This window comes from Mycetomoellerius zeteki, unplaced genomic scaffold (assembly GCF_001594055.1).
Source record: "Mycetomoellerius zeteki isolate Tzet28-1 unplaced genomic scaffold, Tzet1.0 scaffold47, whole genome shotgun sequence".
Lineage (NCBI taxonomy): Eukaryota > Metazoa > Arthropoda > Insecta > Hymenoptera > Formicidae > Mycetomoellerius > Mycetomoellerius zeteki.
In genome coordinates this window covers 280783-298148 of record NW_017257468.1, presented here as the reverse complement: position 1 = coordinate 298148, position 17366 = coordinate 280783, and the positions used below count along the sequence as shown (strand labels likewise).

At 34.2% G+C, this 17366-nt stretch overlaps 3 protein-coding genes across 6 annotated transcripts in view; 1 reads left to right on the top strand and 2 right to left on the bottom strand.

Moving 5' to 3' along the window:
- Positions 1 to 1799: 1799 nt before the first annotated feature.
- Positions 1800 to 11580, bottom strand: LOC108727117 (constitutive coactivator of PPAR-gamma-like protein 1 homolog). 4 transcript variants are annotated; one of them, XM_018455059.1, is made up of 16 exons: positions 11477 to 11579; positions 9566 to 9988; positions 9238 to 9410; positions 9041 to 9154; positions 8724 to 8870; positions 8270 to 8639; positions 7454 to 7705; positions 7000 to 7377; positions 6789 to 6927; positions 6544 to 6669; positions 6329 to 6446; positions 5933 to 6233; positions 4669 to 4913; positions 2684 to 2812; positions 2220 to 2314; positions 1800 to 2046 (listed from the first exon to the last, which is right to left on the bottom strand). In XM_018455059.1, exons 2-16 carry the CDS (start codon positions 9777 to 9779, stop codon positions 1896 to 1898), a joined length of 2952 nt encoding a protein of 983 aa, XP_018310561.1. In that variant the 5' UTR covers positions 9780 to 9988; positions 11477 to 11579; the 3' UTR covers positions 1800 to 1895. The 4 variants fall into 4 exon arrangements, 3 of the variants coding, with proteins under 3 accessions (XP_018310561.1, XP_018310562.1, XP_018310563.1); XM_018455060.1 differs by lacking the exon at positions 11477 to 11579 and adding an exon at positions 11108 to 11220; XR_001936827.1 differs by having other exon boundaries at positions 1967 to 2046; positions 2671 to 2812; positions 11477 to 11580.
- A 915-nt stretch (positions 11581 to 12495) lies between these two features.
- Gp93 (heat shock protein 90 Gp93) lies at positions 12496 to 16195 on the bottom strand. The gene is given in 4 exon segments (XM_018455054.1): positions 12496 to 14746; positions 14882 to 15488; positions 15934 to 16024; positions 16026 to 16195. Coding segments are annotated over 4 exon segments (2400 nt in total). The 5' UTR covers positions 16071 to 16195; the 3' UTR covers positions 12496 to 13089.
- A 170-nt stretch (positions 16196 to 16365) lies between these two features.
- The window catches only part of LOC108727081 (calcyphosin-like protein), a 9942-nt gene continuing 8941 nt past the window's right edge, over positions 16366 to 17366 (top strand). Inside the window, exon 1 of the mRNA XM_018455001.1 lies at positions 16366 to 16538. The gene's annotated coding sequence lies outside the window, so the exon portion shown is untranslated. The remainder of the gene's footprint in view (positions 16539 to 17366) is intronic.

Genomic DNA, 17366 nt, shown 5'->3' with positions numbered 1-17366 from the left:
TTTATATATATAATATATAAACAATATTTATATTATAATAATATTGTAATGCACATAATATATTGTCAATATAAATTTAATAGACTAAATATTTCTAACAAATTGGTCTAACAAATTGTAGCACATGCTAATGTAGCATATTTTCCAAACAATATGAGGCATATCGTAAGAATTACTTCTCAACAAACACTTTTATATTAAATATCCTTACGATATGCTTCAAGTCTGTTATTAGATGGAAACATTATCGTATCTAAACCTCAAATTCCATTCAGGAAACCCGTTCACACAATTCTCCAACGCAAATAAATATATGATTTAGATCACGTACACACATGTACATACGGTGAACATACCCGTATGTATACGTGTCTATAACGATGTAATATGCCACGTGTATGTACATCATTATCGTGGCTTTCGCATTTTCTCTCTCTCTCTCTCTCTCTCTCTCTCTCTCTCTTCACTCTTCTATTTCTTTCTTTCTCTCTTTCTTTCTCCCATTCGCTCGCTTTCTTTCTTTCTTTCGCTTTCTTTCTCATTCGTTCTTGTAATTACATATACTCTATATTAACAATTTCTCTCATATATTCATACTCTCAGGTACAATACATTCACACACTTTACACAGGCACAACTTACGTATAATATACTGCATGAGAATTCTAATCTAAATAATATATGTATATATATATAAATATATATTTTACCTATATGAAAAGCATCAGTCTCCATATGCTAATGACTGTCTCAGTGTCCCATCTGACATCATTCTTATCTACAAAAATCAATTAAATGTTATCGTGTATAATATGGCGTGTATGCGTGTCTACGTGTCAGACTACTTCCTTTGTCAATCAGATCGAATCACTGAGATACATCACAGCGAGCATTTCATATAATACCGGAAAATATATATTTTCGTGTAAAAAAAATAATCACACTTCTTAAGAATTAAATACTTATAGCAGCTGAGACGATTTGTTCTGAGTAGTAAAATTAGCGCATGCATACACTAATCAGTCGAGTTCCATTCCATGGTAATGCGAGCAAAATTAGCTCGCATCGTTTTTAGCACAAGCACGATTTTTTGTCTTTCTATCTTATACAGAGTGGTACGTTTGGCAGTGAGGACATCATATATCGCATACGTCAAGAACGGGTACAATCCTTACATCGTGCCGCGTGCTATCGAGACACTGCAAGTAAAGATTTCTTGTCTCCTATTATTAGATCAATATTTTGGACCCATCAGAGCTTTAGAACTATTGTGCACATAACATTTAGAATACGATCAGATAGCTTTCAAATAGCTACCAATAATTAGAAGATGAAACTATTTTGTCCGAAATAATATATTAATTTTTTATTAGCTATTAGATTTTTATATCAGCTAATTTAGTATATTTAATTTAAAAAATTTATGTCACAGTCTCTAATTTAGTATATTTAAAAAAGCAGATAATTGCAATAAATTTCAAATCGTTCTAAGTCAAGGTAACTGTTATTGATTATAAATCTAATGTTCTGATATTAAATTTTAATAAATAGAGCATCTAAAGAAATCTAATTAGGATAATTATGTTTTTGATTATCCGCATAATCTGCGGATACCGTATACATATTTTCTCGAAAAGTTTATCTACCAAAATTTTGATGGAAAACTAGTGTAAAATATCTTTTACTAATAAATTTATAATAATTAATAATTTAATAATATTAAATTTGATAATTAAAGAATTATCCCAAAACCTTTGTATAACAATTTCGAAGATTGATGTTCCAAATGTTACTGGTACACAATTGCTCAGAATATATAAGTAGATTGTTAACAGTCTTGAGTCATAATTTGGGAGTGGTTGCAGTCATTTTTCGAGAAGTTTTTCTTTTAATATCTAATTTTCCGTGGCAACAGCAGTAGCGAGCGGTGCATCGCCCTGCCCCTTTTCCATACCCTTACCATTCTCCACTGCATCATCAAACTGACCTGGTACTGGCAGTGCGTCTTTTGTTAGTAGTGCACGAGCATTATCGATTTGAGTTTCGCTAAAAAAAGAATGTAGAATTATATAAGTTATTTTATATATACCGGGTGTCCCATAAAGACCCGAACAACGCTTAAGAGGAAATTCCTGAGATCATTTTGAGACGATAAATGTGAAGATCAATAAATGATTATAAGACATGTTGGCATATGCAAAAAAACTTCAAACACTTACTTATAATCTGTGATTCCATCAATACCACGGCTCTTGGTATCCTTTTTCTCTGTTTCCTTGGTTTTCTTAACAGTAGTTTTCTTTTTGCTCGACATCTAAATGATTAATAAAAATGTGTTTAAGATTTCTATATATTGTTATCAAGAAAATTATCCGAATTATACTTTTCTCCGATTTTGATAAGATTTAAATATATACATAATTATATATGTCTTTTCTATTTATAAATATTTTTCTTATCTTATATGTATTCAGAAATACGATCGCCTTACGTTTACATTATGTTTATATGTGTATGTATTTTGAATTAATTGTTATTTCACTAAGTTTATAAACTTTACTTAACATATAAACGTTATCAATTTAAGCAATTGTCCGATAAATAATAGTTATTCCAAATTCGTTCTGAGTTTCCATCACCTCCGATATTTTTTTTCATTCATATACCTACAAGATATTTTTACCTTCATTTGAGTCTTCTTGCCACGTCCAGCAATCGGAGCACGGGTAGCTCCGCGTGTTTGAAATGTTGGTCGGTTTATCGGATTAAATCCACGTGGAAGACCGTATTTAATTCCACCAATAGAAGTTACCTACAAAAACACAATTTATCTAAATTGTGATACGAAATTCTTGTTATCTAAATAAAATATTATTGTGACGTATTCTAAACATGATTTATTATGTTTCTTAATAAGTTTCTAATAATTTCTTATTAGAGTTATTTCTTATTTAAGTCAATGCTTCAGAAGATGAGCCTAGAATTCAAAAGAGGAAAGTGTATGAAAGTTTACATGAATATAGATTGTTTGAACTTTATTTTTCGAGTTATATTAAAAAGAAAACTCTAAATGCTCGTTTTCCGCACGCTGCGGCATATTTCGATATGATCTAATGTAACGCAGACAGATCAATGTAATAATATATTTAAAACTATAATATATATAATTTTAAGATGTTGCACGTGCAATATCATTTTTCATTTTAAATTACGTTTTAAAAGATATATTTATGTAAACTTATCGTTTTTCCAATTAAATAAAATTTAAATAAGAGTTATAACACGTGTCTTTTAACATCATCACAAAATCATTAAAATTATTTATGAGAAGGATATATTTAAACAAAAGATAACGCGAATTCTAAAATTAATGCAAAAAGGATAAACTGAATTACAGTAAAATTGGAAATTCAAATTCAAATTTCAAAAGGGTAAGAGTTCTTAGAAAGATATGCTCTACAGAACATAAAACCTTATTTCTTATTAATAATTGTGATGATAAAAATTATTTTATTTAATCCTATTATATTATATTATTATATATATTATATTTTTTTTAATCCAAATAATTTTTATGTACACAATTGTGTAATCACATTTACGGTCTTAAAAACTTCTTTGTTAAATATTGTTAATATTTAGCTCTTTATTAAGAGTTTCCAAAAAATAAAGCACATGTGTGCACATGCTTTTACCATGTTTTATATATGTATATATACCATATTTTTTTTTTAATTACGCCATAAAGTGTTTCACAAACCTTACTTTTAGTTTTTAATAATAGCAAATACAAATTATCACATATCAACAAAAGTTTTCAACAAATATAATGTTAAATAATTAACAAAGACACATATGTGTGACTTGAATTATTATAAAAACAGTAAACAGAAAAGAATATTATAATAAATATTCTCAAATAGAAAGTTCACTTTTAAAAATAGATATGTCGTTTTTATTTATGTTTTACAATTATTAATTATGTGTAATTTTACGAATATTATATTTCATTACATATTACTCAGCTATTTAAATACATGCTTTAGAAATACATGCTTTAACTACTTTGTAAAGAGAAAAAAAATATGTATACATATATATGTTACCTAAAAAGAATACATATAAAAGGAACATCAGTTAAAATACTCTGAATTAAAATATATAGAAACCTTTATTTTAACAGTGTCCATATTACATATAAAAAAACATGCGATAATACAAAACCGCAATGCTACAAAAAAAAACATCATGTAAATATAATGTCAAAATAATTTCCTTTTCATCCTAATGATGTAATAAAGTAACACACACAATGAGGATAAATTAACTATCCTCCGCTTAATATACATTCTCAAGTACATGATTCCAGATTTATTTCCATGATGTATCGAACGTCTACATATAAAAACTATATAAAAAACTGTGTAAGCAAGTAACTCTGCATTAAATTGATTTACGTGATGTCCCTCCTAAATGCACGCATTATCCGATCGCACCAGCGACGTTAAATAGTGAAAGCGGACTACTCAATATCTCGAACGTTCCCCTAAAATCTGTCCAGAATATCGTCATCGTGTGCTTCTTACTCCATATACACGCAACGATATCGAGCCATCGTTATGAAATTACTTGCAATCACATACCCTATTGAGATCTATTATACCTTACCTGCGGTGGAATCCGTCCGCGAGGGTGTCCTTGCAAGGGTTGCGGCAATCGACCGGGTTGTCCATAATTTGGGCCCCATTGACCTACTACAACACCAGCGATTTCAAGTTGACCACCACGAGAAGGGATTGGGCGACGCATCAAACCACGTTGCGGTAATGTGCCGCTGCCACGACCGCGCATCAATCCGTCATTAATAGTACAATTAGCAGGCAAAATATTGGAGGGAACTGATACACGAATACCTGTAATAATATTAAATAAGATTATTATACAGATATATAACGAATAGATAAAAATTATGTATTCTTAACATATGTAGAAAAATTAAAATGCTACATATTAATTTTTGTTATATAGAAGAATATTAGTTCTTCATAAATATAGAATATAGAAGAATATTAGTATTTCATAAATAAGATTATTAGTTTTTATTATATTTATTAGTTATATATTAAATTTATATATATTTAACAATTTGATAATAACAAATATGTTTCTTTATAGAATGTTAATTAATTTTCTGTGTAATATTTGCATTTGAATACTATTCTCAAAAATATATGTAATCTTTGTTTTGTGATGTAATCGATATATCATAATCGTTTCTTAACAACTTTAATATTTTCGCAGCAATTTTCAATTTTATACAAAAAGTATGAATTGCGTTTGTTTATCCGGATATTTTATCGCAGTTTTGAGATTCATAGGGTCATATTGATGAACCCCATGAAGCAATATTAGCTGCTTTTGCTTTACTTCCATCCGAAAACATCCTATTACGAAAGATCATAGGATGCTAAGGAAACTGGAAGAGTTATTAATAAAAAAAAATAAACATAAGATAAAATAATTATCAAAATTCGGGCATTTTATCTATCAAATAAACTATACCAATTAAATTATACTACCAACTAAGCTATAAAAGTTGTTATATTAACTCTTTGTCCCTTTTTCTCTCAATTATAATAGCTAATGTTGTTAACAGCTTATGTGATAACATCAAATCATTAAATATCATTAAAAATATTACACTAATTAAATTAAGCAAATGTAACTAAATGGGATATAATAGAGTAATGTATAATTAACGCAGTGTTTTTCATAATTAATATTTTAAAGGCTATTATTTTAATTAGAAATTTATTAATTAGAAATTATTAGAAACTTATTAAGAAACTGACAAAAATCTCGAAAAACTCCAATTAAAGACAGATAAATAAAGAAGAAGAAAACATGTATAGCTAAAAGGAATGTAATATACCTGGCGTGACAGGTAAAGGCGGTCGCGCAAACACGACGTTAATTCCCTCGAGTATAGCTTTTCTCATTCTCTCGACCTTTACAACGCGGTCAATATGACCGCTGCATAATTCCAACAAGTTCTTGGCAATAGTAGCACGAGCCAGCGTATGATGGAACAATTTGCCATCAAAGTAAAGCCAGGGGCAGCACATTAACCATGGAATCGGCGCGCCACATGCATCATTCGCTAATAATGCAGTCTCAACACCAGCCATGAACAAAGTAGCCAGTTGTACACCGCGCGATGTCACTAATGGAAGCTGTATACAAATGACACGTTAAATGACCTATTAAAGTATTTAATCATTGCCTAAAATAATAGCTGTATTGTAAGAATTATACATTTTCATTTTACCTGTAAATCTTGCAAATACTGAGCATTCATAAGCTCCGGTGAAAAAGCTTGCGCGATGAAAGCGTCTAACTCCTGACGGCGCAAGATCTTTATTTTATCAGAAAAAGACATAATATATCTGCGAAAGGAACAATTAGAAAAACACTTATTGATCGAATCATGTTCAATTAATTAAAAAAAGAAATCTGATAAAAATAATCATGATCAATATTCACCTTAAAACACAGGCCATAACCAGCAGATGTTGCGGTACATACGAGGTATTTAACATTAGAGGTGTGTCTGATCTCATACAAGTCAGGAAACCCCTAAGCCTTCGCCTCTTATCATCTATAACTGTGCTGAAGAACAGGAAATTTTATCAGTTTATAAAAATTACATGAGTCTACAGAAAGTTTTAATTCTATAATCGATCCACGATGTTATGTATATGCAGTTTAATTAAGATAAAATCGCTTACCCAAACCATAAACGTTGAATCGTAGGCACGCCCCAGCCAATCTGCTCTGCTTTCACCAATTCAGGAGTCTGATATTGATTGGACTTGGACCATACCCATTCTTTTATTATTACATCCGGTATTTCGATCTTTTCGCTATCTGTCAAATAAATTTGCAAAATTTAATAGAGAAAATATGAATTTTCTATTATTTGTAAAACGTCATACTTACCACCTTTTTCTTTACTCTTCGTAGCTAGATACATCCGATGATGGAGATTAAACAAAATTGCATATACCATTTGTCGAATTGGTCTATAAATGACATGAATAGAAGGAAATTCACGGTGGTTTTCGTCTTCCAGGAGGACCGGCAATTTGATTTCACCAGCGATGAGAATTTGATAAATGTACGGTGACATGAGCCCCTTCTGGTGACGTTCCGAAGCGGTGCGCATAACTTCTGGTGATGTTGTAGGAATATTAGTTTTCTCCAGCTGTCTCGCAGAATCGGCTGTTGCATGGGATGGCGATGTCGCCGAGGAGCTACTACTCGAACTTGACGAGCTTATCAAGAGATTGTGAGTACCGTTGATAGCATGTCCATCGCCTGTTTCAAAAATTCCAGACGTTTAAGATAGAATACCAATAAATCGTCAAAAGCCGTCGATTTTTAGCCGGCATACTTTGCTCTTCCTCTGTGCGTATGGCATCGGCATCTCCATGGCCCTGAATACCAGGTGGATCGATCACAATTTGCGGCGCCGTCTTTGCGTTAGCTGTTGCCTGTTTGTACGCGTTCAAACTTTCACGTTCGCTCTCCAAAGTTTCAGAGGCAAATCTCGACGTTTCCAAATTAGAGTCAACTTCCGAGGCTGATGGTGTGTCGGACAAACTCGACTGAGTCTGTGTGCTCGGTTTGGAATCTAGTTTATGGACTGAAAAAGATCGGTATATTTTATTTTCAATTTATTAACTATGTGAAAACTAAAATTAACAACACAGATATATGTATATGCAATTACCATCTCCTTCTATGTTCAGTTTCTAGAATTTTATCTTGAAAATGCTAAAACATTTACTTTTCTTATATTAAAGATTAATATTTTTAAATAAAAAATTCTTTGATAGTACATCCCAATTTTTAAATATATTGAATTTGTTTGGTAATAAAATATTTGGAAAATGTTTTTAATATCGAGCGCGAGCGTGGCATGGCAGACAGCGCACTGATCTATCATGCCAGAGGTCCCGAGTTCGATCCCAGTAGGAACCAAAATATTTACGCTTGTGTCTCCTCTCGAAAAAGGCCGGCAACCTCTCGAAAGTATCTTTGCCCACAGAAACACCTCTCGAAAAATCCGCCGTTTGGAACCGGCATTACAACTGTAGATCCCATATGCTCGTGGCAATTGAATAATCAGCGTGCGCACCACAAGCATATGAGAGAGATGCAACACAAAGGCCTAATGTAAGAAGTTTTTAATATCAAAAAGCCTCACCTTTTGTTGGTTTCACAGGTTTGTAATGTAAAAATCCTTCTTTTGTTCCGTTTAAATAATATTGAACAGATTGTCTTAATTTCGAACACCTTGGATCAGAGACGGAACCGAACACCTTTTGTGAAACCACATCCAATTCTGCAGATGGAAGTTCCTTGACAAAATTCGCAATTATTTTAATCATTTGTTCAACGCTTGTCTTATTTAGCACATTGGTACTAATATTATTATTTTTGTAGAAGTCGGCCAAGTCGTTTTCGGTCAATATGTAATTTCCAAGTAAAGCTGCCAATATACAGAGCCTGTCGGATGGTATGTTGAGAGCTCTAGTGAGTTCAGAAAGCATATATTCTTTTGTATCGAGAGAACCCTGTTATGAAAAAAATATAATATGTTACAAACGGTAAATTATCGTCACATAAAATACTGATTTCTATTACTAAAAAACACATACCTTGTACGTAAGTTTTAATTGTTCGGATGAGAAGTAGCGTGGAGGATCAAATGCAGCATATTCTGCATCATCAGCTATGAGTCCGTTGTAATTATTCTCACGACAGTAAGCAATGACTTCTTGATGATGATCATCCATGCTACATAACTGTTAAAATATTAATAATGTTAATTATGTAATATTTTATAAATTTTAAAAATTATTGTACGCAACAATTAAAATATTACTTTCTCTTTTCTTGTGCATTTTAATTAAATTTTAAAATTTTAACTGTAACTACAAAGATAAAAAACAGAAAGTAATGTTTATTAACTTACGACTGTGACATTCAGATGCCTGAGAGCCATACGTAAACTGGTCCTTAAACATACAGGAGGAGTCCACCAGATTTTCGGTGGTGGCGTACCTTTCGTTGTTATATGTTTCAAGACCTAAACATTTCAGAAAGACATCTTTAAAAATTTTAATTGTCATTCGCAATTAATCTGAAAGAATATCTGTATGACGAACTTACGTTGTTAACTTTAGCGCGTACTTGCAACTGATGTTGCACCCAATCTGGTCTTCGAAGAGGTTCAAAACATCCATTAAAGAACACAGCTACCTCCAATCCTGACATTTCCATTGCTTGTATAAGAACAGCGAGAAATTGGAGCATACGATTCCATTGTCCACCACAAGCCCAATCTGTATCAAAGTAACAATAGTATTAATAATCAAATTATCTCTGTTCAAGACAAAAATAAAATGAATTTTAAAATTATACAGTAATACATAAAATTTGCCTTGTCAAAATTAAATTTATTTATGTTTATATCATTATATATATTTTTATTATTTACCTGAGAAGAATCCTCCATACAATCGATCCAAACAACATTCTCCATCGAGAACTAGTCTTAATTTACCGAAATTGTGTATTTGCTGTCCTTTAATCACACGATTGCGTTGAGATTTTTGAGCGACTATACGAGCTATTTTCAACAAGTCCACAGGTACAGATCCCCCTTGTACACAATTGCCGTCCAGGAAAGTTTGCAAGTCTTGAATGCCCATGTTTCTAATATTCCCGAAATGTATTCCGGTCACGAGTCACTTTAAGTTTGCTTCAATTTTTTCTTTATGTACACAATAGTTTTACTATCTTTTATAAGTTGCTTATTTTTGTCTTAAGACCAACAATGTATTTGCTCTTTTATGATCAATATATTTTTGAAATATTTTAAGACATGAAGAAACCTAATTCCAATTTCAAAAGTTTCAATCTGCAAAAGAGAAAAGCCGGTAATGTACTCTCAAACGCAATATCAATATAAGCTTGTAAATATTACTATCATTTTCATTAAGCAAAATATTAGCTATCTGCTGGTGATTTGTCAACAGATTTCACAGTCGCAAACCGAGCAGAATTTGTTGTTTCGTAACCATCAAAATAAAAACACTTATGCCAATTTTCACCAATGATAATTTAACTTTAATCTTGGTTTAACTAACTCTTTATTTTTTCTAGTTTTAAGAAGTAGGAAAAAATTAAGAATAAGCTGAATCGAGATTAAAATTAATCTACATTGGTGGAAATGGATATTAGGCTGGTTTCCTTTTAAAAAAAACAAACATTATTCTACTCTTCTTGACATTCAATAATAAAGATAGAACATGTTCGTGTAGACTGCGTCTCTTAAAAAGAAAGCAGCCATATCTTAGTACCCATAATAATTTTTTGGGCCTTTATTACACACAATAAGTCGTTCGTCCTTTTCTAATATCATCAGAAAGTATTTATAAGGTTGCATATTTAAAAAATGTATAAAATGTTACAACTAATTACTTGGTGCTCCAAGTATTAATAAAAAGCGTAAGATATGAATAACTCAATTGTGTATACTTAGAATTAACTACAAAACAGTAGATTCTGCTTGATTTCTGTAATCGATCGATCAATTACGCTAACAGATTTTGTTATATTTTTGCTAACATTCTGTCTGCAAGATTTGTAACAGATACTTTGTTTCTCACAGATTTTATCATGGGATACATGCAGTCTCTCGCAACGACCGTGACCAAGTTAGTTCTATCACAGTCAGCTAATAAACAATGACTCCATTTGCTTAACACTTCCGTTTTACAAGTATTTACAAATGAAAAGAGGGAGAACTAAAGCGACACAATTCATTTTGTACGTTGCTTCGTAAGTTGCGTCCCTCTACCCCTCTCCACGTCCCCGCCCCACCCTTTCCCGCTCCTTTCCTTCTCAAACGAGATGACAAGCCCGACGATGAATTTCCGTTTCGTGTCCTGTGGACCGTTTCGTTGCGGAGCGTCGCGGAGAACGTTGGAGAACGCGCAGTGTTCGGAATTACGAGGAACCAGTCGGCGCCATTTACTTTGTTTACGCGCACGTCGAGACGTCGATGTTAGCCGCGTTCACGCCGGCTGGCCTCTCGCAAGGACCGGTCCCATGATGGTGGGATGGGCCCAGCCCCCCGTGGATGGGGACCGTTATCGTTAACAATCGGATACAAACCCCGAATCGGAAGCGAGAAGTATCGGACGATACGAGCGACCGGTTAACGGACGAATCGGAGCAGTTGTCTTGGCATTGGTCGGCGGAGTATCGCGGTCGCGCTTGATCGCGAAAAGCGGCTCCTTCGCGTTACGGAGTACGCGGGACGTGCGCTGATACCGGGTTCTCACGGCCGCGCAAACACGTCCGGATGATCCGCGCGTGCCGCCGCGACGTGCCGCGTACTTACGTTAAATTAGCGATAATCATCGTGGCCCCAAAGAAACACAAAACACACGGGCTTTCGGAGTTGGATGACGTCGGAATCGAAAACGGAAATGACCACCCCGGTACCGGTGGCGCGCGCGGCGACCGCCCGGCACGTCGCGCAATCCGACGCTCCGATTGGCCAGCCCGTGGCGTCCCCTTACGTCACAACCCGGTCTCGACCAGCCGGCGACCATGGCCGGCCGGAACTGCGCGACGCGCCATTGTTTCGAAACACAAAGCGTTCTCGTTTCTCATTCTTTCTCCGAGAAAATTATTCACCGCAAATTGTCGACCAATACTTTATCGCATATTTTTTTTCGAAGCAGCTATTTTTTCTGTACCAACTGATTCATTTTGTTATTAAACGTACACGATAAAATTTTGTACTTTTGTATATACATATATTTTATAAACTTGTGTCTAGATATTAAATATTTAATAACGTTTACTTTTAATATTTTTTTGAAGTTTAATAAAATAACTTTAAAAAATACAATTAATTACTGAGACAAGATGTCTAATTTTCATGACTTTTAAATTATTATGTACTTATTATTATTATTATTATACATTATAATAATATATGAATTTATATATGACTCAATCAATGTTTTACAAAAAACGTTTAATTTTCCATAATTTTTAAGTTGCCATTATTTATTAATATCTTTTTGAACATTTAATAACTTTCAAAAATATAATTTATGACTCAATCAATGTTGTATAAGAGATAGTAAGTTTTTCTTTTTTGTACTTTTGTACATTCATATAATAATATTTTATAAATGTATGTCTGATATCAATATCTTTTTTAACATTTAATAAAATATCTTTGAAAGATACTATTTAATTATTGAACTTACAACTCATCCGATATTGTACGAGATCTCCAATTTCCATTAAAAAATTTTATCTAAATTATTTATATTAATATATTGTAATTTTATTTTTATTTATATTCCTTTGAAATTTTAAATAATTGTATTTTTACATAAAGGATATTTTAATAAATTTTCTTTTTTATTCTCTCTGAACTCAATAATCTAAACTTAAAGTACGTAATTACTTTGACTTTTAAATATTAATGAAATACAGATCATATCAATATATAGTAGATATACTTCATTTTAATATAATTTCTGTAAGTTTCATGTACAAATACATTCACACATATCACAAACATACCATACGTCAGTAACGCTCAGTCAATGCTCTTTTCACGTTACTAAAAAGATATGGAAGATCAAAATGAAAAATATTGTAATAAAGTATTTAAATCGCTTCAAAATCCACAATTTAACTGGTATCAATAACAGACATTATCAAATGCCTAGGATGACAATATTGCGATTAATGCAAATTCGTATAGAAAAAGAATTAATACATTTTGCCTTCAGTTCAACATCCGCAACATACGAAAATTTCTATGATATCAGAAGAATCAACAAACTTATTAAGTTGTACAATCTAAATTGTTTACAAACTTGCGATAATGAAGATCACCTCCTTGGGAGAATTCGAAGTAACTATACATTGTATAGCTACGCTTCTAGAACAAGTCTTTTGAATATCGTTTTACATTCCTCTCTATTATTACAATTCATCGTGTTTTTCGTCTTCTTCCTCTTCGTCTTCCTTCTTCTCGTCATCAGAATCCACATCTAACACCTTCTCGCTGTTTGCCAATTCCTCGTCCTGCAATTCCTCCTCCTCGGGGACTTCGTCCAAGGAGATACCTAAATTCTTCCTCATTAATTGTTCCACGCTATCCGCAAAACTAGCGGTTTCTCGTAACATGTAGCCCGATCGCAAAGTTGCTGTACGGAACATCATCAGGGCGATGTCTTTAGCCGTCTGATCGGCCGAGTCAACCTCGACTCTGCGTAGCAGTTCTCGGATCAGTGGATGCCTTGGGTTGATCTCCAAAGTCTTCTTCTGGTTCAGATAATAACTCTTTTGTGGATCATCGGACTTCTGGTGTGCGTTCGAGATCGCCAAACGTTCCATATTGCCGGTCCAGCCAAACATACTGGCGACCAAAGCACAGGGAGAATCAGTCAGACGCTCAGACACTTGTGCCTTGCTGATGTGATCCTTCAGGCTGTCGCTCAGCCACTTGACTAGAGGCTCAAACGTCGTCTTCAATTGTTCCATTCGGTCCTTCGCTCGCTCGCCCTCATCTAGTGAGAAACCTTCCTTTGCTACATTTTGGAACTTTTTACCATCGAACTCCGGCAATGCCGATATCGCGTACTCATCCACTGCCTCCGTCAGATACAACACCTCATAGCCCTTTTTGTCCAGCCGTTCGACGAATGGCGATTTCTTCACCTCGTCCTCGGATGCACCAGCAATGTAGTAGATATGCTGTTGATTGGGCTTCATGCGGGATACATATTCGGACAGGGAGGTCATTTCCTTCTGCGTCGACGAGTGGAATTGCAAGATCTTGGACAGTCTCGCACGATTTTGAGGATCCTCGATTATGCCTAACTTGATATTTGTGCTAAATTCCTTCCAGAACGTCTGGGAATCCTCTTTGGGAATCTTCTTGATCATGTCTAATACCTTCCTGATGAGTTTTTTCTTGATAATCTTGATCAATTTGTGCTGCTGGAGATTCTCGCGCGAAACGTTGAGCGGTAGATCATCGCTGTCCACAATACCCCGAATGAAAGATAGATAATTCGGCATCATGTCGGTGAACTTGTCAGTAATGAAGACTCGCCTGACATACAATTTGATGTTGTCAGACTTTGTACCGTAACGATTAAAGCTGTCACTCGGCTGAACCTTCGGGATATACAAGACAGACTTGAATGTGACTTCACCCTCCGCAATGAAATGTGTCTTCGCTAGAGGTTCCTGATTATCCTTGGTGAGTGTTTTGTAAAATTCAATATACTCCTTTTCGTCAACTTCGTTTGGCTTCAGCGTCCAAATTGGTTTCGAGTCGTTCAACAATTCCCAATCCCATACAGTCTTGTCAACTTTCTTAGATTTCTTCTCATCCGCATCCTCTTCCACCTTAGCGTCATCCTCCTCATCCTCCTTGTCTGAATCGGTGTCCTCATCTTTCTCAGCATCCTTTTTCGCAGGTTTATCTTCTTCCACTTCTTCCGCGTCGACTTGTATAACTTTGCTATTCCACAAATATATAGGGAAATTGATAAACTGCGAATATTTCTTCACTAAGGTCTTTATCGTATCTGGTTCTAAGAAATCCGATGCTTCTTCTTTCAAATGTAAGCTATAAATATTTTAAAAAATTGCAATATTAATAAGATTAATTGTACAACGTAATAGAAAATAAGAATATGTATCGTTGGGCTTCAAGAAACTTTTTGAAACTTCCTAATTTGTTAAAAAGAATTGTACAACATACCTTACAGTCGTTCCTCTCTTCAAGGTATCTCCCCGAGGATCTTCAACAATGCTGAAGTTGGAGCTATCAGATTCCCAGATATACTGTTTATCGTCGTTATGCTTGCTGGTGACGACGACGACATTTGCAACCAAATACGCGGAATAAAAGCCCACACCAAACTGACCGATCATATCGTTCATATCCTGAGCATTAGTGACGTCCTGCATTTTTCCTAGAAATTCTGCTGTGCCAGATTTTGCGATGGTTCCAAGATTGTTTACTAGATCTTGCTTCGTCATACCGATACCAGAATCCATTATGTGCAGTAATCTGTTCTCCTTGTCTGCTTTTATTCTGATAGCCAATTCGCTATTTGTGTCCAGGACACCTTTATCAGTGAGAGATAATAACCTAATTTTATCCAATGCATCAGATGCATTCGAGATCAATTCTCTGAGATAGATCTCTTTGTTACGATAGAGAGAATTGATAATAAGTTTCATCATGCGATTAACTTCAGTCTGGAATGCAAACTTCTCAGCCCTATCTCTTAGTTCCTTTATTTGAGCGGTATTTAAACCATCAATCTTTATCGCTTCCTCCTCTCTTTGTACTGCTTCATGATCTGCAATAGAATTTAAATGTCAATTAAATGTATAATACAATAATTAATGTTCTTAGAAATAATAAGGCCAAATTTCATATAAGATTAATTGTTGATAAAGAAAATTATATTTATCAAATATAAATGAATAAATAAAAGGACTTATTTCACTCTTTTTTTGAACAGAAGATTCAATACTTAATAAATTTATAACAGATATGACAGATTATGCATACAAATTCAAAGTTAAAAATTGAACAAATCATAATCATAAAAGAAATTCCACTTTTGTATGAAATAAACCTGCACTTTTCTAAATTCTATTACAACATTTGAATAATTTCGCTACACATAAACTTCAACGAACTCCTCCCACCTGTTACAACACTACTAACTTTCTTTTAAAAATTATAGAATAATTATAAACAAAACGATTTTCTGTTCAATTAAACTGCAAGATAACAACCTGTTCGCGATGCATCACGGCTAGCTCCAAGATCGTCCTCCACGGTACCGGTGTTCTCTTCGACCTCATCCTCGGCCCGGACGAATCCTAAAGAGCAAGCAAGCGCAATAAATGATCAATAGGTAGAGTTTTCTCATCGTCGCCGCGTCGTGAAGGACCGTGAACGAGAAAAGAATCACCAACGAACTCGCACGCTGCCACCGCAACACTCCACTGTTTTTTCACCGACTGTCACGAAACAGCCGTGACGACGACGCGATATATGCGACGGTGCGGGGCGGCGATCCAATCGCGTCGAACCACGCAGCACGTGCTGGCCAATGACGGGCGCACCCGATAGCAGCCCCGTACAAATGGCGTCGCGCGATTGGCTGATTGACTTCAGCCGTACACATGTCTCTCATCCCGTTTCTAGAAGACTCACTCGCTGGATTCCGCCACGCAGACTCTGGCGACGTATGCAGAATTATTACAATCGGAAATTGAATTATCAGTAATTGAGCGGATGCTACGGAAAACATCGTACATCGCCGGCTAAATTGAAAATTGAAATCGGGCTATTTTCAGTCCCGGAGACTCCGGCCGGTTACGTTAACGGCTTACCGGTAAATATTTATCACATTGAGATGACACATGAATGTTCTGCAAGGAACATGTTTATTTTGATTGTATCTGCCGCTCTTATGATTTTAATGAGACACAACGATCAGTATTTAGCAATCTGTTATCGTTGGCAATATCTATAATTGGTTTCTGTCAATGTAAATTGTTGATAAAGAATAGAATAGTTTGCTTATCGCTGAGAAAATTCACCTGATAAAACAGAAATGTTTCCTTATCAGTAGTTAATAAGCGAGCAATCTTGAACAAAAAAATGCAAACTATTTTTTCGAGTGTCGATAATTGCGATTGATAAAACAGATTTTATACCTCTTTTTACTAATTTCCCTTGAAATCAATTTTTTACTTCGAATATAGTGATAGACATATCTCATTAAGAAAAGAGTCTCATCAAGTTAAAAAAATTAAGTATTTTTAGAATTTTTTTTTTAAAGAAAGCTGTTCAAACGTTCTTAAACGAAGTTTTAACACATAAAAGACATATGTTTCATAATTATCTTTAAATTTTGCATTTATATTGAACTCCTCTCGCTATTATGGGAGCGATCCATTTTTTGCATTGAGGCATTTTTTGATTGATAAATTCATAAAGTTTTTTTAATGTGATACGCGCTTTGTAAACATCTCCAAGATTTTCTGAAAAAGATTAGAATGCTATCTTATACGTATATTTTTTACAAGATTTTTTTAAAAGTACGTACAGCTATAGCAGACTATTTTTATTGACTATATAGACTACAACAACATTTATCGATTACAATATGGCGTAGCGAGAGAGAGAGAGAGAGAGAGAGAGAGAGAGAGAGAGAGAG

What these genes read in the sequence shown, in the direction of transcription:
- LOC108727117 (XM_018455059.1), bottom strand. Translation starts at nt 9,779, where the DNA reads ATGGGCATTCAAGACTTGCAAACTTTCCTGGACGGCAATTGTGTACAA. An exon ending in TACGCGCTAAAGTTAACAAC is followed by an intron (nt 9,155 to 9,237) that starts GTAAGTTCGTCA and finishes TGAAATGTTTAG; the next exon opens with GTCTTGAAACATATAACAAC. An exon ending in AGTATTTGCAAGATTTACAG is followed by an intron (nt 6,234 to 6,328) that starts GTAAAATGAAAA and finishes ATTTGTATACAG; the next exon opens with CTTCCATTAGTGACATCGCG.